Genomic DNA, 23,511 nt, shown 5'->3' with positions numbered 1-23,511 from the left:
TACTTTGGGGAGCAAGGACACTTGCTCCCCAAAGTATTCCATGAATGTATTCAATCAAAAACATACTGTATAGTACATTCCCATACACATCCATTGTAATTCCAATGAAGTGTCCAGCAGGGGTGCACTATATATAGAAGTCAATGGTACTCATTGACTTCTATATATAGTGCGCCCCTGCTGGACACTCCATTGGAATTACAACCCCGGTTCGTGACGTCACAGTTTTTTAGAGAATCTGAAGTCTCCCTGATCTACTAAATTAAGGGAAATAGCTCTATATGTGCATTTCCTATAATTAATGTACATTAGAAATTTGTCTAACTTTCCATAAGTAATAACATATTAAAAAATAGTTTTGGCCGGAGTTGTCCTTTAAAAAAAAAAAATCTTAAAATTTGCACTTTTACGATCCTTTTCTTTTTTTAATCTATTAGGCTGTGTGAGGTTTAATTTTTGCCATGATCTTTAGTTTCTATCAGTACCACACTTGCAACAACCGCCGGGCTGCTGTAAAAAGGCGTATTAGCGGTCATTAAAAGGTTTATTAACAGTATTAACTCATAGCAAGCCATGACATACCTGGTACATCATGGCACCGCTGGGGGGTTAAGAGAGGAGTGAAGTTGTTACCCAGCTGCTACCAGCACCAGGGAACGAGGCTATTAGCCAACGTGGGCAATCGCCGCGCCAACTAATTAAGTATTTAAATGCCACTGCGAAAACTGACATCGGCATCTAATGCTCTAATGCAGAGAATGCCCCTCCACACACACAAAGCGATAGCTTCTGCCCGGGCCAGGCCTTAGTGATGCTATGACGCTTATCCTGGTTTAACCATTGTTTATAATGGGCCCCACAGCTTATAGTAATCGAACACCGATCTCAGAGATCAGTGCAGTACATATGTATAAATATATATAATCATATTCCTCATCTAGATGGTAAATGGTGTAAGCGCAAAAAAATGTGCACAGTGCAAAATTGCCAATTTTTGGTCACATCAAAAAGTCGCTTATACGCAAGCTAGATACCAATAGCAAGTACAGATCATGGCACAAGAAATGACGCTCCATAGACTTAAAAATAAAATCATTATAAGGAGGGTTTTTAGTTTTTTGTAAAAAGGATTTGCTTTTTAAAAAAAAACATCAAATAAAATAAACGTTATATAAGTTGCTTATCGTTGTAATCGTACTGACTTGAGGAACATTAACATGTCAGTTTTACCATAGGGCAAATGGCTATAAACACATGACCCCCCAAAATGAAAAAAAAAAGAAGCTTTATTTTTTTCCAATTTCACCACGCAAATATTTAGTTTTTCTTTTTTTGCAGCATATTTTATGGATAAAATTAAGTCTATTGTTGCAAAGTATGATTGGTCTCACAAAAAAATAAGGGCTCATATGGGGCTGTAGGTGAAAAAATGCAATGGTCTTTCAAATACGGAGAGGAAAAAGCAAAAGTGCAAAAACAAGGTTAATATAATTCTAAGATGTATTATCATTATAATTTTTTTATTATTTTATCATCATAAATAAATACAAAACCTCTAATATTACTAATAGTAGCATTTGTATTGTAATTATTGTTGTTGTTGTTATTATTATTATCATCTAATTAATTGTAGTATGGTTATTCTAAATAGACATAATAATAATAATAATAATGATGTTTGTAATTACTGTACCACTATGGCTGTGCTACTACTACTATATGTACCATGGTACCTTGGTTTAAGAGTAACTTAGATTGAGAGCGTTTTGCAAGAAGAGCTCACAGTTTTTTTTGTTTTTTTTTAAGAGCTCCCTGTATTGGGTGGGAGGGGGAGTGGAGGAGGGGCATGGTCTGCATAGCGGGGTCTACGGCACTGTACTCTGACCCAGGAAATCTCCCTTACCTTCCAAATCATGGCAGATCCACTTCAGGCTGGGGCTTACATCAGGGGAAAGGACTGTGGAGGTAATCTCTTCATACCTGTAACCCCTCTCTTCCCGGACAGAGAGTGCTGCATGCATGTGCCCACATATACCCTGCTCATTCCTTCCTGCTCCCTGCAGTCTCTGTCAGTCCTTGTGTTTCCCATCCTCTCCATTCCTGCTGTAATGTGCCTGCACTCACACTCAGCTATACACACTGCTGCTATAATGTGCCTGCACTCACACTCTATACACACTGCTGTATAGAAAGGCTTCTGTCACTGTCCTCCTGCATGGCTCTGTGATTCTCACTTCCTGATTGGTCCATGCTGACCACACACACTCGGGCCACACTCTCCATTGTGTGCAATGGTAAATTGGGATGCAGGAGCACATGGCTGTTCATCCCGGCTGGGATGATCTTCACTGACACCAATCGGGTCAAAAAATGGCCGGTGTCATATGATGTGTGAACCCGGCATTAGCCTGATTTCAAAATTGCGGTAAAAAAGTTACGGTATAAATCTTTTTGGGTGGCCAAAAAGGAGCTCGTGGTCCAGGGCTACCGCCCGAAACAGACCTATTATGATTCTGCTTTTGGTTCCCGCAGGTTTTAGTAATAATAATAGATCTATTACTACGTTGTATAGTCCTACTGTTGATAGTAATTATTTTCAGTGCTAGTAATTACAGTGTGCTGTTCCCGTATTTATCTGTAATAATAGATATATTACTACATCATATAGTCCTGCAATTGGGAGTATTTATTTCCAGTGCTAGTGATTACATTATACTGTTGCGGCAGTTATTTGTTATGATAGATCTATTACTACATTGTATAGTCCTAGTATTGGTAGTAATTATTTTCAGTACTAATGATTACGGTATTTTGTTCCGGCCATTATTAATATTTATAATAATAATGAATATATTGCTACGTCTCGTATTCCCGCTATCCGCACGATTACAGTAATGATGATTATTAGTAGTAATTGCATTCTCCTGGCTGTTGTTAGTAGAAGTATTAGTAATAATTGGCGTATGTGGCGGTGGTTTATGTTCGGTGCTCATTACGGCGTCTTCACCTTGCCCCTCTTGACCTCCCATCGGTTGTCATCAGCGGAGCTATAAATACCTGCAGGAGCCCAATTATTGTCTCCTCTCATTCTGCGCCGCGCGGCTCTACACAAGATAAAAGGAAACGTCCTTCCATTCTGAGGCCTCTCAAGGCTGCTGAAGAAAGTCACGTTTTATCTTTATATTAAATACAAAAACGAAGTCGATATCCAGAGACTGATCGTCTCCAGACTGTGATCAATGGCTAATAAGCTGTCATCATGGCTGAAGTGGATGAACTGCTTAACGCAGTGCTGCAAAACTACAACTCTCACCATATCCTGGCAGCCTTCTTCTGCTGCTGCAAAACTACAACTCTCACCATATCCTGGCAGCCTTCTTCTGCTGCTGCAAAACTACAACTCTCACCATATCCTGGCAGCCTTCTTCTGCTGCTGCAAAACTACAACTCTCACCATGTCCTGGCAGCTTTCTTCTGCTGCTGCAAAACTACTCCTCTCACCATGTCCTGGCAGCTTTCTTCTGCTGCTGCAAAACTACAACTCTCACATATCCTGGCAGCCTTCTTCTGCTGCTGCAAAACTACAACTCTCACCATATCCTGGCAGCCTTCTTCTGCTGCTGCAAAACTACTCCTCTCACCATGTCCTGGCAGCTTTCTTCTGCTGCTGCAAAACTACTCCTCTCACCATGTCCTGGCAGCTTTCTTCTGCTGCTGCAAAACTACTCCTCTCACCATGTCCTGGCAGCTTTCTTCTGCTGTTGCAAAACTACTCCTCTCACCATGTCCTGGCAGCTTTCTTCTGCTGCTGCAAAACTACTCCTCTCACCATGTCCTGGCAGCTTTCTTCTGCTGCTGCAAAACTACAACTCTCACCATGTCCTGGCAGCTTTCTTCTGCTGCTGCACAACTACAACTCTCACCATGTCCTGGCAGCTTTCTTCTGCTGCTGCACAACTACAACTCTCACCATGTCCTGGCAGCTTTCTTCTGCTGCTGCAAAACTACAACTCTCACCATGTCCTGGCAGCTTTCTTCTGCTGCTGCAAAACTACAACTCCTATCATGCCCTGAAGGCCTTCGCCATATGTTGCAAAACAACAGCACCCTTGATGCCCTTGACAACTTCTATTATGCCCTGACAGGCTTCTTTAGCTGCTGCAGAGCTACAAATCCCATCATGCCTACCCATCATGTCCTGACAGCCTTCTCTCACTGTTGCAAAACTACACCTCCCATCATTGCTTCTGTCTTTGAGTAAGAGTGCCACTTATGCCATGGGTGTAGTCACTTTAGTGATGCTGAGCTGCAGCACCAGAAGCAACATATGGATAGGCATGGCATTGTTTATTTACCCCCCAAAAAATCTCAAGTCTTCCAGTACTTAACAGTTGCTGTATGTCCTGCAGGAGGTGGTGTATTACAAATCTATGGCACTTTCTGGCACCAGTTGATTTAAAAGAAAAAATGTTTTTGTGAATTACCCCTTTAACCTTTAATGCGACTCTGTACCCACAATCTGACCCCCCCATACCACTTGTACCTTCGGATAGCTGCTTTTAATCCAAGATCTGTCCTGGGGTGCATTCGGCAGGTGATGCAGTTTTTGCCTAAAAAACAACTTTTAAACTTGCAGCCCCGTGCCAAACAGGAGTATCTGTGCACTAACTTTGAACCACCCCTCCGTCCCTCCTCCCCACCCTCTTCATCATTAGGAATGCTCCAGGCAGATTGTCTCCTATTCATCAGCTGTGTGAATACTGAACATGGGCTTGATCGTTAACCACCTGTGCAATGTTGAGCATGGAGAAAATGTTCCAGTGGAATTCCTAATGATGAAGAGGGTGGGGTGGAGGGACGGAGGGGAGGTGCAAAGTTAGGGCACAGATACTCCCGTTTGGCACAGGGCTGCAAGTTTAAAAGTTGTTTTTAGGGCAATGACTGCATCACCTGCCCCAGGACAGATCTTGGATTAAAAGCAGCTATCCGAAGGTACAAGTGGTTTGGAGGGGGTCAGATTGTGGGTACAGAGTCACTTTAAAGCAAGGATGGGAAACCTTCGGCCCTCCAGCTGTTGCAAAACTACAACTCCCATCAGGCCTGTTCAGCCTTCGACTGTCCAGGCATGATGGAATTGTAGTTTAGCAACAGCTGGAGGACCGAAGGTTCTCTATCCCTGCCTTAAAGGTATTGTATTGAATTAGAAAACAGCACCACACCTGTCCTCAGGTTGCACCTGGTACTGCAGCCCAGCTTTATTTAGGTGATTACAACACCCAGCTCTTATGCTGCGTTTACACGGAACGATTATCGTGCAAATTTGCACAATAACGATTGAATTTGAACGATAATCGTTCTGTGTAAACGCAGCGAACGATCAAACGACGAACGAGAAATCGTTCATTTTGATCTTACAACATGTTCGCTGATCGTTCCGTGTTAACAGTCGTCGCGCGAAAGTCCGTCCGCCTGCAGCCCGGCCCCCCGCCCATCCGCAGCCCCCTGCGGCGGCTCGATCGCCACCCCCACCGCCGCCACTCTGCCCGGCACCCCCGCCGCCCAGATCGCCACCCCCGCCGCCGCCACTCTGATCGGCACCCCCGCCACCCCGATCGCCACCCCTGTCGCTCTGATCGCCACCCCCGCCGCCCCGATCGCAAACCCCCACCCCGTCGCCGCTCCGATCGCCCCCGCCGCCCCGGCCACGAGCATACGTTACCTGCTCCGCCCAGCAGGTGTTCGAAATCCCCGGCTCCCCTCTTCAGTGCATTGATTGGCTGAAGAGGGGAGCTGGGAATTTCAAACGGCTCCTCTTCAGCCACTCAGTGCTCCTCTTCAGCACTGATTGGCTGAAGACGAGCCGTTTGAAATTCCCATCTCCCCTCTGCAGCCAATCAATGCACGGCAGCACTGATTGGCTGAAGAGGAGCCGTTTGAAATTCCGGCTCCCCTCTTCAGCCAATCAATGCACTGAAGAGGGGAGCCGGGGATTTCGAACACCTGCTACGCGGAGCAGGCAACGTATGCTCATGGCTGGGGCGACAGGGGCGATCGGAGCGGTGGCAATTGGAGCAGCGGTGGCGGGGGGTGATCGGATCGGCGGCGGGGGTGGCGATCAGAGCGGCGGGGGTGGCGCAGGGGGCAGCGGTTGACCGTGGGGCCGGGCTGCGGATGAGCGGGGGGCTGGGCTGCGGGCGTGCGATTGCAAAATGATTTTTCCATACGATATATTGTACCGTCTAAAAGCTGATCGTTATGGGAAAAAAATCGTTACTCCGACTTCGTTAATTGTACGATCGGCCCAATTATCGTTTTGTGTAAACGCAGCATTAGGCAGAAGCCACTCTGGAAAAAGGCAGCAATGTTTTTTTTTGTTGACTTTGTCACTAGGTTCACCTGCAGTCCTATGGAAACCACAGCAGTATTTTTAACATCAGTTTGCACCTTCTCTCTGCTATATAACAGCTGGAAAATTAGTGTGAATGTCAGAAAATGAGTGTTATCTCCCTGCGGGATACAAGGTACACCAGTGTCTTCAATTGTAAGATACGGATTTCGCCAAAGAAAAATCATGATTCTTATATTGCCATTTCCTGTGAGGGGGAGGGGAGAAGCATGATGGCGCCGTGGGGAGTGTGTGTATTCATATGGGAAAGCCAGTAATATGGCGGCCAGCATAATTCTAGACATAGCATTTTCTATGGGACCCAAGGGGGGAGATTTATCAAACATGGTGTAAAGTGAAACTGGCTCAGTTGCCCCTAGCAACCAATCAGATTCCACCTTTCATTTTCCAAAGAGTCTGTGAGAAATGAAAGGTGGAATCTGATTGGTTGCTAGGGGCAACTGAGCCAGTTTCACTTTACACCAGGTTTGATAAATACCCCCAAGGTTTGAAGGATGTAACATATTGGTGTAGGTCAGTGTTTCCCAACCCGTGGCCCTCCAGCTGCTGCAAAACTACAATTCCCATCATGCCCTGACAGTAGTTTTGCAGCAGCTGGAGTGTACATTGATATATGGCGCCATCATACATGCCGACAACTACTGCCACGTTGTGGGGGCCTATCTCATTTTGCTGTGGGGTCCCTATGATTTCCAGTTACACCCCTCTTGGAAGGTAAAGGAGGTATTAAAGGGCTTGTCTATGGCTGTTTTCTCACCAACAACCAAAGACAGCACCACCCCTGTCCTCAGGATGTGTATAGTGTTACAGCTCAGCTCCATCCACTTCAATGGATTTAAACTGCAATACTACACACAAAGTGAGGGCAAGAGTGGCGCTGATTCTCAAAGAAAGTAACATGGCCACCTCCTTTCAACGTCAACACCTCTCTTGTCCTCAGTTTGGGTTTTCGCACCTTTGGGCTATATTCACGCCACGTACATTTTATGACAAGAACGGCCATTGTTTTCAATTAAAACAACCGCTGCATTGAAGTCAATGCAAACGACGGCTATTGTTCACCCAATGTATTGAACAATGGCCGCTGTTTGGTACAGCCATGGAAATAATTGACATGTCAGTTATTTCCAGCCGCGGTGCATTGATTTCAACACAATTTTCAATGCAACAACGGCAATTGTTTTTTAGTGCCAAACTACAGCCTTTGTCCGTAGGCTGTGTGAACATAGCCTTGAAGTGAATGGAGCTGAATTGTAATACCACACACAACCTGGAGACAGGGGTGGTGCTGTTTTTGCAAGACATTAGTTGTGTTGTTTCTAATCCTGGATAACCTCTTTAATCCGCTTTATGGCATAGTTGTGAGGCTGTGGAGGGGGCAGGGAACCAGTATTGACATTACTAGAGATCAGTGAGGGTCCTGGCGATTATATCCCCACCACTCATACTACCAGATAGGTCATAAATCTTTTCTAGTCACCTTTTTCATGACTGATTGCAACTTTATATACATTTTCAGCAGTTTACTATTCAAGATTGAAAATATGTAGCTGCTTTCTTCCCAAAACAGCGCCACCCCTGTCCTCAGGTTGTGTGTGGTATTACAACTTTGCTTCGTTAACTTCAATAAAACAGAGCTGCAATACCGCAACCAAACTGAGGACAAGAGTGGCACAGTTTCTGGAAGAAACCGTCCATGTTTCTCTAAAAAAAAAGTGGTTGGGGCTGAGAAGAAGAGGAAGAACGGGAAGACCCCGGCTTACATCTAAAGGCTGTAAGCAAACTCGCCTGGACTCCGCACATTGCAACAAACGATCATGACAGGAGCGCGGCCTGAATTGATCTGATTGATTGATTATCGATAACTCAGCAGATTCTTGACTTTTCTTGTAATATTCAGTAAGTAAAGATGCATTAAAATCAATTAGAAATCTCATTATCCGCTGATATTGGGATTTCTGAATTAATGAGGCGTCGTTACATAATTCAATATTGCGCTGGATCCTAGAGAGCTGGGGGGAGGGGACGGAAAATAGACGGATATATCGCTACAATATATCAACAGGATTTTCTATCAACAGCAGTAAATAATGTGGAGTGGCGCGGGCGTTCGCCCTGACGCTCGCTGAATTACGGGATGAAAGGTTATGATGCAGATAGAGTCAATGGCGGCAACATACTGATACACTGGAGGCATATATAGGGCCATAGCCATAAGTGATAGCAAGCAATTATTCAGAAATAATCACACGAGTGCTATATCCTCTACAAGATTATTTACCATACTGTATGCTTATATACTCTGCAGGGTAATTTCCTATACATTCATATCTTACATGGATTAATGGCCTATATAGGGTGATACCCCATACAGTGTTATATCCCATAGGAATACTTCATATAGGGTATATTTTGTACAGGGTAATTTCCTATACATTTATATGACATATGGAGTATATTTAGAACAGGTCAATGGCCTATATAGGGTGAAATCCCATAGGGTATATTTTGTACAAGGTAATTTACAATACAGGGTTATTTTAAATCAAATTTTACTTTACAGACTGTGTTATATCCCATATGAGTTATATCTTATATAAGGTGATATCCTATACAAGGTCATTCCCCATAGAAGTGACATCCAATACTGCAGGGGTAGGGAACCTTGGCTCTCCAGCTGTGGCAAAACTACAACTCCCATCATGCCTGGACAGCCAAAGCTTTAGCTTTGGCTGTCCAGGCATGATGGGAGTTGTAGTTTTGCCACAGCTGGAGAGCCAAGGTTCCCCCTGGTATACAGAGTTATTTCCCATAGAGGGCTCACTCCTAGACAGTGATATATAATCCTATATAGGATAATAATATGATGTGCTATATTTGTATATAGGACACACAACAATACATTTTATCATTGTGGACATCCGCTATAAGTTAGGTAAGTGCTGACTACTGACATACCATATACAGTATAATAAACCATAACAATAACTGTTCATGACTATTTAGTATCAAGTACATGTAGTAGCATTGTAATTATTCTAGTATCCTACAAAGCGTTACATTTTACAATCACCAGGTTGCCCCATTGCCCCTTTAAGCCAATGGTTTATCCTGCCATACCATCATATAACATATCAGAGGATACAAGAGACGTCCCCATTGACAGTCAATAACCCCGGTCTCACAATCACTTCTATTATTACTGAGACATTTGGTTACTGTGAGACAGTAAATTTTAATATTATCAAAAATTATCAAAAGTATCAAACGGACCGAAACAAATGAGCAAACCTTCTTAACTCTTTAATGCCACACACCCAACTTACTGCACAACAAACAATTCCAGATCATTGATTTAAAAAAAATTAAATTAAATTTTCTCTATAGAGTGACATCCGCTAGAATTACTAGCTATTGTGACTCCATAGGCTACAATTTTCTAGCCTTGCCTGCAAGGGAATGATGAGAGTTATCTTCCCACTATGACAAAAGGAGCCACAGGTTGCTAGACACTCATGAATGTGGGACATCAGAATGGCTTTACCTTGAGTGGCGGAGACTGTAGACTGGGATAAGACGAAGCACAGGAGAAGAGCTGACAGCTCCATTACCACTTGTTCCTTCGGGTACCTGAAATACAACACGTGTTACTAGCCAATTTAGTGATGATGCTATATTCACCAAACTGGAAGAAGAAGGGCACCAATGGGGTACTAACCTTGACCGTTGTGCCCAACGTTAATGATTATCAAGCTGCCCCCTTTACGTCTCTATTCTTGCCATCCAAGGATTCTGCAGCCAAACTTCTGGAATTCTCTCAATTTGATGCCCTTTAGACCTAGAAATCTAGAAAGCGGAGCAGATGCCCAAATTCTCTTCAGATCAGCTGCTCTCCAAGAAGTCTAATGTCTTAGTCCCAGGCAGCAGGAACCCTCCAGCCTCACAGAAAACAAAGCAGTTCACCATTCATGCAGCTCCGCAATCATAAAGCAGCGGATAATGAAAAGCCATCGCCTGCGCTGCCCAGCATCAATTCTTCTCAAGCCAGAACCACTCCATCTCTTCACAGCAACAACTGAACTAAGGATTATTCTCCACGGCTCGGGATAAGCACGCCTCCGACACTGCTGCTGCTACTCACTAAGCTCCCCACAAAACACGCGCTGGATTGGTATGCCTCCATAGATGAAGATGATGATGATGAGGAGGAGGAGGATGATGGACATAAATGTCAGCAGTGGAAAAATAAACCTTGCCATCATTTTTTTAATAATTCAAATATTAATATTAATTATCATTATTAATAATAATAATTATTATTATTATTGTTATTATTTATTGTTATTTCCATTAATTTAACCCCTTCATGACAAAGTCCAAAATGGGCGAAATGACCAAGAGCCAATTTTCATTTTTGCGTTTCTGTTTTTCCTCTATAGTGCTTTTATTTCTCAGTCTACAGGGCCATGTAAGGGCTTGTTTTTTTCAGGAACAGGTGTACATTGTAATGGCTCTTTTCAATCTATCGTAAAAAGGAATGAAAAAACCTTACAAATATGATGGGGTGAAATTGGGGGAAAATGCAGTTTTGTAATCTTTAGGGGGTTCTCTTGTCTATGTGATGCACTTTATGGTAAAACTTTTTTTTCTATGCATCTGTATACAACCATATGTATGTTTTCAAAGTTTTTCTGATGTTTTGCTTTTTTTTTTGTTGCAAATAATTATGATTACAATGGCCCTATTGTTTTATTTTTTTCACCTATGGGGCTGTATGGGATGTTTTTTTTGCACAATGATCTCTCTCATTTTTATTTTTATTTTTCTACACTTTTTTAATTCCCCCTGGGGGGGGATTATTAAAGGAAGTCATAGGATTTCTAATACTGTTCAATGTTATACCATTGTTTAGCATTGATCATTAATATTGGCACTCTTCTCATAGAGCCTGTCTCAGGCAGGCTTTATGAGAAGATCAGACGGATCTAACCTGCTGATATGGCCCTATTGTGTACGGGGTGCTGAGCATGAAGGCAGGTTTTTTACCTTAATCCTCTGTGCCATTTCCGTGCAGTGTGTAGTTTGATCCCTAAGCTAGTAAGGCTGTTTGGTGCACTGGGGGTGGAAAACATACCTTCATCTTCAGCACCCTGTGCACAATAGGGACATATGAGCAGGTTAGATACATTTAACCTGCCGAAAGTTTCCCTTTAATATCATTAGTTCAGTCAATCAAATTACATGATTATTTTATGTAACTAGCGGCCCTGTGTGGTGTAGTATAGAGGAGGATGTGTCCTGTGTCCTGTGTGGTGTAGTATAGAGGAGGTGTCCTGTGTGGTGTAGTATAGAGGATGTGTTCTGTGTGGTGTAGTATAGAGGAGGATGTGTTCTGTGTGGTGTAGTATAGCGGATGTGTCCTGTGCGGTGTAGTATAGCGGATGTGTATTCTGTGTGGTGTAGTATAGAGGATCTGTCCTGTGTGGTGTGGTATATAGAGGATGTGTCCTGTATGGTGTAGTATATAGAGGCTGTCTTCTGTGTGGTGTAGTATAGAGGAGGATGTGTCCTGTGTGGTGTAGTATAGCGGATGTGTCCTGTGTGGTGTAGTATAGCGGATGTGTCCTGTGTGGTGTAGTATAGAGGAGGATGTGTCCTGTGTGGTGTGGTGTGGTGTAGTGTAGCATAGAGGAGGATGTGACCTATGTGGTGTAGTATAGAGGAGGTGTCCTGTGTGGTGTAGTATAGAGGAGGATGTGACCTATGTGGTGTAGTATAGAGGAGGTGTTCTGTGTGGTGTAGTATAGAGAAGGAGTCCTGTGTGGTGTAGTATAGAGGAGGGTGTGTCCTGTGTGGTGTAGTATAGAGGAGGTGTTCTGTGTGGTGTAGTATATAGAGGATGTGTCCTGTGAGGTGTAGTATAGAGTAGAGGATGTGTCCTGTGTGGTGTAGTATAGAGGAGGTGTCCTGTGTGATGTAGTATACATAGGATGTGTCCTGTGTGGTGTAGTATAGAGGATGTGTCCTGTGTTGTGTAGTATAGAGGAGGATGTGTCCTGTGTGGTGTTGTATAGAGGATGTGTCCTGTGTGGTGTAGTACAGAGGAGGTGTCCTGTGTGATGTAGTATATAGAGGAGAATGTGTCCTGTGTGGTGTAGTATAGAGGATGTGTCCTGTGTGGTGTAGTATAGAGGATGTGTCCTGTGTGGTGTAGTATAGAGGAGGATATGTCTTGTGTGGTGTAGTATAGAGGAGGATGTGTCCTGTGTGGTGTAGTATAGAGTAGAGGATGTGTCCTGTGTGGTGAAGTATAGAGGATGTGTCCTGTGTGGTGTAGTATAGAGGATATGTCCTATGTGGTGTAATATAGAGGAGGTGTCCTGTGTGGTGTAGTATAGATGATGTGCCCTGTGTGGTGTAGTATAGAGAATGTGTCCTATGTGGTGTAATATAGAGGAGGTGTCCTGTGTGGTGTAGTATAGATGATGTGCCCTGTGTGGTGTAGTATAGAGAATGTGTCCTGTGTGGTGTAGTATAGAGGAGGATATGTCCTGTGTGGTGTAGTATAGAGGAGGATGTGTCCTGTGTGGTGTAGTATAGAGGTTGTGTCCTGTTTGGTGTAGTCCTGTGTGGTGTAGTATAGAGGAGGATATGTCCTGTGTGGTGTAGTATAGAGGAGGATGTGTCCTGTGTGGTGAAGTATAGAGGATGTGTCCTGTGTGGTGTAGTATAGAGTAGAGGATGTGTCCTGTGTGGTGTAGTATAGAGGAGGATATGTCCTGTGTGGTGTAGTATAGAGGAGGATGTGTCCTGTGTGGTGAAGTATAGAGGATGTGTCCTGTGTGGTGTAGTATAGAGTAGAGGATGTGTCCTGTGTGGTGTAGTATAGAGGAGGATGTGTCCTGTGTGGTGTAGTATAGAGGAGGATATGTCCTGTGTGGTGTAGTATAGAGGAGGATGTGTCCTGTGTGGTGTAGTCCTGTGTGGTGTAGTATAGAGGAGGATGTGTCCTGTGTGGTGAAGTATAGAGGATGTGTCCTGTGTGGTATAGTATAGAGTAGAGGATGTGTCCTGTGTGGTGAAGTATAGAGGATGTGTCCTCTTATAAGTTGTGTCTTATATGGATGTGGAGCTGTAGGGCACCTGGGGACATGTGGAGAGGTCACCTATTTTGACTCCATACCACTGTCCCTTTTATTACAAAAGTTGTACAATAAATTATTCCGATAGATGTACCGATAGAGTAGAGGATGTGTCCTGTGTGGTGAAGTATAGAGGATGTGTCCTGTGTGGTGTAGTATAGAGGATATGTCCTATGTGGTGTAATATAGAGGAGGTGTCCTGTGTGGTGTAGTATAGAGGAGGATGTGTCCTGTGTGGTGTAGTATAGAGGATGTGTCCTGTGTGGTGTAGTATAGAGGATGTGTCCTGTGTGGTGTAGTATAGAGGAGGATGTGTCCTGTGTGGTGTAGTATAGAGGATGTGTCCTGTGTGGTGTAGTATAGAGAAGGATGTGTCCTGTGTGGTGTAGTATAGAGGATATGTCCTGTGTGGTGTAGTATAGAGGAGGATGTGTCCTGTGTGGTGAAGTATAGAGGATGTGTCCTGTGTGGTGTAGTATAGAGTAGAGGATGTGTCCTGTGTGGTGAAGTATAGAGGATGTGTCCTGTGTGGTGTAGTATAGAGGAGGATATGTCCTGTGTGGTGTAGTATAGAGGAGGATGTGTCCTGTGTGGTGTAGTATAGAGAATGTGTCCTATGTGGTGTAATATAGAGGAGGTGTCCTGTGTGGTGTAGTATAGATGATGTGCCCTGTGTGGTGTAGTATAGAGAATGTGTCCTGTGTGGTGTAGTATAGAGGAGGATATGTCCTGTGTGGTGTAGTATAGAGGAGGATGTGTCCTGTGTGGTGAAGTATAGAGGATGTGTCCTGTGTGGTATAGTATAGAGTAGAGGATGTGTCCTGTGTGGTGAAGTATAGAGGATGTGTCCTCTTATAAGTTGTGTCTTATATGGATGTGGAGCTGTAGGGCACCTGGGGACACGTGGGGAGGTCACCTATTTTGACTCCATACCACTGTCCCTTTTATTACAAAAGTTGTACAATAAATTATTCCGATAGATGTACCGATAGAGTAGAGGATGTGTCCTGTGTGGTGAAGTATAGAGGATGTGTCCTGTGTGGTGTAGTATAGAGGATATGTCCTATGTGGTGTAATATAGAGGAGGTGTCCTGTGTGGTGTAGTATAGATGATGTGCCCTGTGTGGTGTAGTATAGAGGATGTGTTCTATGTGGTGTAATATAGAGGAGGTGTCCTGTGTGGTGTAGTATAGATCAGTGTTTCTCAACCTTTTCAGGCCAAGTACCCCCATGCGACAAGATGCTCCAGCCGAGTACCCCCAACGATGCCATCCATTAATAACATTGCCCAGGGTAGATTTACATGTACGTTTCACAGCAAAATCCACTGCGATACTCTGTACTGTTATGGCCTATGGCTCTGCATTCTCACAGAGGATTTTCAATCTGCTGCGAGAATGTAGCCGCTGCCTATTTACCTAATTAGCTGCCGGCCCTTAACAGATCATACTTACCTCCCTGTACTCCCACCTGCTTCTCTGGCTCCCAGCTCACTGACAGCCCACTCATCCAATCAGTGGCTACGGTGGGACTGTGCACTGATTGGCTGAGCAGGCCGTCAGTAAACCGGGTGCCAGAGAAGCAGGTGGGATATATCCCACAGAGATGGATATGTCCCCCTGGAGCCAGATACCTCCCCCCATGTAGTCAAGAGGCCTTCTTCTATGTAGCCAGATATCTCCCCCATGTAGTCAGATACCTCCCCCATGTAGTCAAGAGGCCTTCTTCTATGTAGCCAGATATTTTCCCTATGTAGCCAGATACCCCTTATATGTAGCAAGATATCCCCCCATGTAGCCAGATACCTCCTCCCCATGTAGTCAGATACCTCCCCCATGTAGCCAAATACTTCCTCCCATGTAGTCAGATACCTCCCTATGTAGTCAAGAGGCCTTCTTCTATGTAGCCAGATATTTTCCCTATGTAGCCAGATACCCCTTATATGTAGCAAGATATCCCCCCATGTAGCCAAATACTTCCTCCCATGTAGTCAGATACCTCCCTATGTAGCCAGATACCTCTGCAATGTAGTCAGATACCTCCCCCATGTAGCCAGATACCTCCCCCATGTAGCCAGATACCTCTCCCCCATGTAGCCAGATACCTCTCCCCCATGTAGCCAGATACCTCTCCCCCATGTAGCCAGATATCTCTCCCCCATGTAGCCAGATATCTCCCCCCATGTAGCCAGATACCTCTCCCCCATGTAGCCAGATATCTCTCCCCCATGTAGCCAGATATCTCTCCCCCATGTAGCCAGATATCTCCCCCCATGTAGTCAGATACCTCCCCATGTAGTCAGATATCTCCCCATGTAGTCAGACACCTCCCCCATGTAGCCAGATACCTCCCCCATGTAGTCAGATATTTTCCCATGTAGTCAGATACCTCCCCCTACGTAGTCAGATACCTCCCCATGTAGTCAGATATCTCCCCATGTAGTCAGACACCTCCCCCATGTAGCCAGATACCTCCCCCATGTAGTCAGATATCTCCCCATGTAGTCAGATACCTCCCCCTATGTAGTCAGATACCTCCCCTATGTAGCCAGATACCTACCCCCTTGCAGCCAGACATCTCCCCATGTAGTTAAGATACCTCCTTCTATAGCCAGATACCTCCCCATGTAGCCATATATCACTTTTCCTTTTCCTCTCCATCTGGCCCAGACCACCATGATGATTTCTTGCAGCTACAATTTACCTCTTGCCAGAGAACCTGCCAAACATCTTAGGCATCACAGTTTTCCTTTAACTTCCCTCCCTTTTTCCTACCTGTAGGCTCCCATACAGTAATAACTTCGCTGTTTGGTGTAATGCGCTGTAAAGTGAGTAGGTGTGTGGGTTGTCCCTGTATTTAGGATCCCTCATTAAAAATAATATCCCCTTCCATGACCCTCCATATAGTAATAATGCCTCCTGCCCTGCCCCCATAGTAATGCCCACCATTCTACACCCTCCCCCTCCTGCCCCAACAAACAAAAAAAATTCATACTCACGTTATCCGCCCATGGGGGGGAGGGGTCTTCCTCTCTTCTCCAGCCTCTGAGCCACAAGGAGATTAAGGGGAGAGTAAGGTCTGAGGGGGAAAAGAAGGAAAGAGGAGGATAGAGGAGGTGAAGGGGGAGTGGAAGAGAGAGGTGAAGGGGGGAGAGGAAGAGAGAGGAGGTGAAATGGGAGAGGAAGAGAGAGGAGGCGAAGAAGGGAGAGGAAGAGAGAGGAGGTGAAGAAGGGAGAGGAAGAGAGAGGAGGTGAAGGGGAGAGAGGAAGAGAGACGAGGTGAATGGGGGAGAGGAAGACAGGGGAGAGAGGAGGTGATGGGGAAGAGGAAGACAGGGGAGAGAGGAGGTGATGGGGAAGAGGAAGACAGGGGAGAGAGGAGGTGATGGGGGAGAGGAAGACGGGGGAGAGAGGAGGTGATGGGGGAGAGGAAGACAGGGGAGAGAGGAGGTGAAGAAGGGAGAGGAAGAGAGAGGAGGTGAAGGGGGAGAGGAAGACAGGGGAGAGAGGAGGACAGAGGAGGAGAGCGGTGATGGGGGTGAGAGAAGGTGATGGGTGATGAGGGGTGAGAGGAGGTGGTGGGGGTAGAGAGGAGGTGGTGGGGGTAGGGAGGAGGTGGATGGGGTACAGAGGAGATGATGGGGGTACAGAGGAGATGATGGGGGTAGGGAGGTGATGATGGGGGTAGAGAGGTGATGATGGGGGTACAGAGGTAATAATGGGGGTAGAGAGGAAGTGGAGGGGGGACAGAGGTGATGATGGGGGTAGAGAGGTGATGATGGGGGTAGAGAGGAGGTGGAGGGGGGAGAGAGGTGATGATGGGGGTAGAGAGGAGGTGGAGGGGGGAGAGAGGTGATGATGGGGGTAGAGAGGTGATGATGGGGGTAGAGAGGAGGTGGAGGGGGGAGAGAGGTGATGATGGGGGTAGAGAGGAGGTGGAGGGGGGAGAGAGGTGATGATGGGGGTAGAGAGGTGATGATGGGGGTAGAGAGGAGGTGGAGGGGGGAGAGAGGTGATGATGGGGGGAGAGAGGTGATGATGGGGGTAGAGAGGAGGTGGAGGGGGGAGAGAGGTGATGATGTGGTGCGCTGGGGGCTTCTGCTGCAGTGGATTGTGGACCGGGAGATGGGGCACCCCACTTCCACAGGCAGCAGCGTCAACCGTAGGACGAGGGGGGCCCCATCTCCCGGTCTACAAACCACTGATTGACCGGGGAGAAGCGGCGGCAGGTGGACATGGGGGGCGCCCCATATCCTGGTCCACAATCTACTGCAGGAGCCGCGGGCGGGGTAGCACCACTACCCCCTCGCAACTCACTGTCTCTGAGGCCCTGCTGGTCCGGCCGCCTGCGGGGACATCAGCCTGCCGCCGCCGCATCTCCTCTCCTCTCCGCCGGGTCACCTCAGGCAGCCTGTTCGGGATTCGTCCCCAGGCTGCCGCATATCCTCCTGGAGCCCCCGGCTGGACGCTGCAACCCGATCCGGGAGCCGCGGGGGAAGAGCGTGAGGCTGCCTGGGGACGAATCCCGAACAGGCTGCCTGAGGTGACCCGGCGGAGAGGAGATGCGGCGGCGGCGGCAGGCTGATGTCCCCGCAGGCGGCCGGACCAGCAGGGCCTCAGAGACAGTGAGTTGAGAGGCTGCTGGTTTGTGACCTCGGACTTCATCCTTCCCCCAGCAGCCTCACCATGTCCTGTACAGAAAGCTGGTGAGGCTGCTGGGGGAAGGATGTGAGAGCAGCGGCGGGGACAGGTGCCGGGACATTGCTGGGTGATAGCAGTGTCCCGGCACCCAAAATATTTTTTTCCCCCACGTCCCGGCGTACCCCCTCAGCCTGCGGCGCGTACCCCCTGGGGTACGCGTACCGCAGGTTGAGAAACACTGGTATAGATGATGTGCCCTGTGTGGTGTAGTATAGAGAATGTGTCCTATGTGGTGTAATATAGAGGAGGTGTCCTGTGTGGTGTAGTATAGATGATGTGCCCTGTGTGGTGTAGTATAGAGGAGGATATGTCCTGTGTGGTGTAGTATAGAGGAGGATGTGTCCTGTGTGGTGTAGTATAGAGGTTGTGTCCTGTTTGGTGTAGTATAGAGGATGTGTCCTGTGTGGTGTAGTATAGAGGAGGATATGTCCTGTGTGGTGTAGTATAGAGGAGGATGTGTCCTGTGTGGTGTAGTATAGAGGATATGCCCTGTGTGGTGTAGTATAGAGGAGGATGTGTCCTGTGTGGTGTAGTATAGAGGATGTGTCCTGTGTGGTGTAGTATAGAGGAGGATGTGTCCTGTGTGGTGTAGTATAGAGGAGGATGTGTCCTGTGTGGTGTAGTATAGAGGATGTGTCCTGTGTGGTGTAGTATAGAGGATGTGTCCTGTGTGGTGTAGTATAGAGGAGGATGTGTCCTGTGTGGTGTAGTATAGAGGATGTGTCCTGTGTGGTGTAGTATAGAGAAGGATGTGTCCTGTGTGGTGTAGTATAGAGGATATGTCCTGTGTGGTGTAGTATAGAGGAGGATGTGTCCTGTGTGGTGAAGTATAGAGGATGTGTCCTGTGTGGTGTAGTATAGAGTAGAGGATGTGTCCTGTGTGGTGAAGTATAGAGGATGTGTCCTGTGTGGTGTAGTATAGAGGACGTGTCCTGTGTGGTGTAGTATAGAGTGGAGGATGTGTCCTGTGTGGTGAAGTATAGAGGATGTGTCCTGTGTGGTGTAGTATAGAGTGGAGGATGTGTCCTGTGTGGTGAAGTATAGAGGATGTGTCCTGTGTGGTGTAGTATAGAGTAGAGGATGTGTCCTGTGTGGTGAAGTATAGAGGACGTGTCCTGTGTGGTGTAGTATAGAGTGGAGGATGTGTCCTGTGTGGTGAAGTATAGAGGATGTGTCCTGTGTGGTGTAGTATAGAGTAGAGGATGTGTCCTGTGTGGTGTAGTATAGAGTGGAGGATGTGTCCTGTGTGGTGAAGTATAGAGGATGTGTCCTGTGTGGTATAGTATAGAGTAGAGGATGTGTCCTGTGTGGTGAAGTATAGAGGATGTGTCCTCTTATAAGTTGTGTCTTATATGGATGTGGAGCTGTAGGGCACCTGGGGACACGTGGGGAGGTCACCTATTTTGACTCCATACCACTGTCCCTTTTATTACAAAAGTTGTACAATAAATTATTCCGATAGATGTACACATCCTCCTCAGCTCCTGTAGCCCCGGTGTAAGGGCCGGCGGGGTCACTGGTTACATGAGTGCACTAGTTTACTTTTATGCATTTTCCCCGCTGTACAGGAGATGCCTGGATGCACAAATCCAGTGTAATTGGAAATCCAGCATAGAGACAGGCAGAGCGGGGGACTCATCCAAATAATAAATTGGTTGTTTTTTCAATGCAATGGACTCATTGTTCCTGAGGCCATGGCCATAAATATGCACACACAGTATATATAGATGTACACTGTACTGGAAAGTTCTATTTTTTTCTGCATAAATTTAACCTAAAACTAATCAGATTTTCACACAGGTCCAAAAAGGAGATGAAAAGAACCAGAATGAGTAATATTAGACTCGGTCAATTATGTATTGAGGAAAAAGATCCAATATCACATATCTCTGAGTGGCAAAAGTATGTGAACCTATATTGTTTGCATTGTGATCTGCATTACCAGGCTTCATCAGGTTGTTTCTAGCACAAACAGACTGTTTTACCTGCTGCTGCTCCTAAAGCTCAATGTTATAAATGTCTGTGTGTTGTTACTGTGCATTTTTATGCTTTATTTTTCTTTTCTTTGAATACCCCCTTAGAGTATGTTCCGCTCTTAGACTTCAAACAGATTTAGCTGTGCGGCCTCCGTTCATCCCATAGACTCATAGGGGCAGATTTATCAAACATGGTGTAAAGTGAAACTGGCTCAGTTGCCCCTAGCAACCAATCAGATTCCACCTTTCATTCCTCACAGACTCTTTGGAAAATGAAAGGTGGAATCTGATTGGTTGCTAGGGGCAACTGAGCCAGTCTCACTTTACACCATTGTTGATAAATCTCCCCGACTGTGTGCACAGTGAAAGCCATTGCCCATTGGTCTCCATGTTTGATAAATCCCCCCTATAGTCCCATAGTCAATAGACTCAATTGGCATGTCATCAACGAGTCTATGGGACAGGCGGCCTTCAAGTGGAGGCCGAGCGGCAGGATCGGCTTGAAGTCTCCACACGTATTCCATAGTGCAAACATACCCTAACACAGTGCAGGTTTACACAGGCTTGTGATGCAGTTTTGAAGTCATTCATACTAATGGTGCACTTGGAACGATTAACGTTCAAATTTTCACGATAACAATCGCATTTGAGAGATAATCGGCTGGTGTAAACACTGCGAACGATCAAGCGACGAGCATGAAATCGTTCATTTTGAACTTTCAACATGTTCTTGGATCATCGTTGGTCGTTCTCTAAAAATTCGCAGATCGCTTTGTGTAAACAGTCTTTCAAAGATTCACCTTATGTGAAAGATGGGCTTAGGCAATCTTAACCTCTTAAGGACAAAGCCAATTTTCGTTTTTACCTCCTTGTGTTTAAAAGGCCATAGCACTTGCATTTTTTCACCTAGAAATCCACATGAGCCCTTATGTTTTGCGCCACTAATTGTACTTTGCAATGGCAGGCGGGGAGGGGGGGATCCCGTCACTAGACACCAGGGATGGGCTGCATTTAACACTGTTAGATGCAGCTGTCAATGTTTGACAGCTGCATCTAACGGTGTTAATTAGCGGGAGCGGTGCGGCCCCCCTCTAAACTACTTTTGCGGGCATATGCTGTACTGAAACGGCAGATGTCCCTACAAGGTTAAAAACCAATCTTCTAACGATTTTTCTAACGTTTATTCGTCTAAACGCCGATCCTTATAAAAACTAATTTGTTTCTTCAAAATCGTATAACGATCGATTGGGCGAATTATCACTCCGTGTAAAAGGACCATAAGTTAAACAATATGAAGAACAGATGCCACTTCTACACTTTCTCTCTTGGTTTTGTAACGTGTCAGGTGAATTGTGCTTTCTCAGTAAAGATAGGTGCAGACTGTATTTTTGCAGTCCGTTTAGCATATCTGTTTTATAGAAAAAACAGATGCAATTGTTTGCATAATTTTGGATCCGTTTTTCCATTGACTTCCATTATAAAAAAAAAATAAAAAGACCATTAAAACAGATCAACAGCGATCACGCAGCGGCCCGCCGTTAACCACTGCAGTGCCACATCTAAGATTCAATGACAGGAGCTTCACTCCTGTCACTCTTTGATCGGGACCCGCGCAGTGAAATGTCGGTGTTCTGATCATTGTAGCTGACTGCCAGGGGTCTCCTACCTTCCTCCCGGCAGTCATCTCAGCGCTCTATGCATTGATCGCAGATAACACTGATCAATGCTATGCTATGGCATAGCAATGATCAGTGCTAGTAATGTCATGTAAAAATGTATAAGTCCCAAGTGTAAAATAAAAAATGGAAAAAAGTTTAAAAAAATGTTTCTTAGCCCCTCCCCCAATAAAAGTTTAAATCACCCCCTTCCTATTTTATTAATAAACCATTAAAAAGAAATAAATAAATGTATTATATATCATAGCATGCGTAATTGTCCGCACATTGTCCGCGTATTGTTCCCGCACAACAAACAGTAAAAAAAACGCAGGGATTGCTATTTTTTTATGACATTTATATTTAAGAAAAATGTATAAAAAGTGATCAATACGTCCAATCTAGTGGTCTTTTTCTGCCAACAATCTTCTATATTTCTATGAAAGAAAGGAGATTCTTGAGGACCCCAGAAGATGGGGGCATTCACATGTCCACAAAATACTGTCCGCGCATGGATAGTATTCTGCAGGCTGGACCTTGGAGATCCCAGTATCATCATTCGTTATGATGCCAGGAGCTTCGAAACTGTTTAGAAGTTTGGGCTTCTGTCCTAGCACAGCCCTGCGGCAGAATACTGGGGGGGGGGGGGGCCAAGAGTCCGCACACAACTGAAGCTGTGCAAATGCGCTTGCTATATGAAATTGCTATAGGCCAAATAAGAGCTTTAGCTTCACAAACACTACTCTACTCCACCGATATACACAGATGCAGCAGAGTCGTTTCTGTGGTGAAAACTTACTGAGCTAAGAAAATGCACCTGCAGTCCAATGTAAAATGCACATATTGCAATAGTGTAATATTGCTGAGTTGTGCCAACTGAATGAATCTAACCTGCTGTGACAAGTGTCATACTCTTACAGCTATATACAGCTACATTCAGTGGTGTTGTATGACAATTATAACTCTATTGCCCTGACAAACTTAGTACTGCTACTCTTGAATATACTGAAGGGGTTATCCAGCGAATATCTTTTTCTTTCAAATCAACTGGTTTCAGAAAGTTATACAGATTTGTAATTTACTTCTATTTAAAATTTTCAAGTCTACCCATACTTATCAGCTGCTGTATGTTCTACATGAAGTGGTGTATTCTTTCCAGTCTGATACAGTGCTCTCTGCTGCCTTCTCTGGCCATGTCAGGAACTGTCCAGAGCAGCAGCAAATCCTCATAGAAAACCTCTCTAACTCTGGGCAGTTCCTGACATGAACAGAGGTGGCAGCAGAGAGCACTGTGTCAGACTGGAAAGAATATACCTCTTCCTGCAGGACATACAGCAGCTGATAAGTACTTGGAGACTGGAGATTTTTATGTAGATTTAAATTACAACTTTTATTATAACTTTCTGAGACCAGTTGATTTGAAAGAAAAAGATTTTCACAATGAAAATGTGTATTCAAACATGTTGTAGTTTCATGTCAGTACTGTTGCGGTATTGCAGCGTTTTCTGCGGTACTGCATTTAAACTGCAGTGTGTGAGGATATCTTAAAGGGGAACTCCATGTAGAGGTTAAAAAAATGAAACTTCTACAGATGCATAATGCACTACTTACCTATCTGTCCCAGTTTTGAAA

General features: G+C 45.3%; 2 protein-coding genes across 8 annotated transcripts in view; one reads left to right on the top strand and one right to left on the bottom strand.

The window, feature by feature from the left end:
- The window catches only part of DLK1 (delta like non-canonical Notch ligand 1), a 32,410-nt gene extending 22,176 nt beyond the window's left edge, over positions 1 to 10,234 (bottom strand). Inside the window, exons 1-2 of the mRNA XM_069949885.1 lie at positions 10,125 to 10,234; positions 9,951 to 10,036 (exon numbers count right to left, since the gene is read on the bottom strand). Of these exons, the coding sequence (XP_069805986.1) occupies positions 9,951 to 10,014 (64 nt within the window). The 5' untranslated portion in view covers positions 10,015 to 10,036; positions 10,125 to 10,234. The remainder of the gene's footprint in view (positions 1 to 9,950; positions 10,037 to 10,124) is intronic.
- The window catches only part of BEGAIN (brain enriched guanylate kinase associated), a 597,092-nt gene that overhangs the window by 381,054 nt on the left and 192,527 nt on the right, over positions 1 to 23,511 (top strand). The window lies entirely within an intron of this gene.

Source organism: Dendropsophus ebraccatus, chromosome 13, assembly GCF_027789765.1.
Source record: "Dendropsophus ebraccatus isolate aDenEbr1 chromosome 13, aDenEbr1.pat, whole genome shotgun sequence".
Lineage (NCBI taxonomy): Eukaryota > Metazoa > Chordata > Amphibia > Anura > Hylidae > Dendropsophus > Dendropsophus ebraccatus.
Note: the sequence above shows the minus strand (reverse complement) of the source record. Positions and strands in the feature narration are given on the sequence as shown.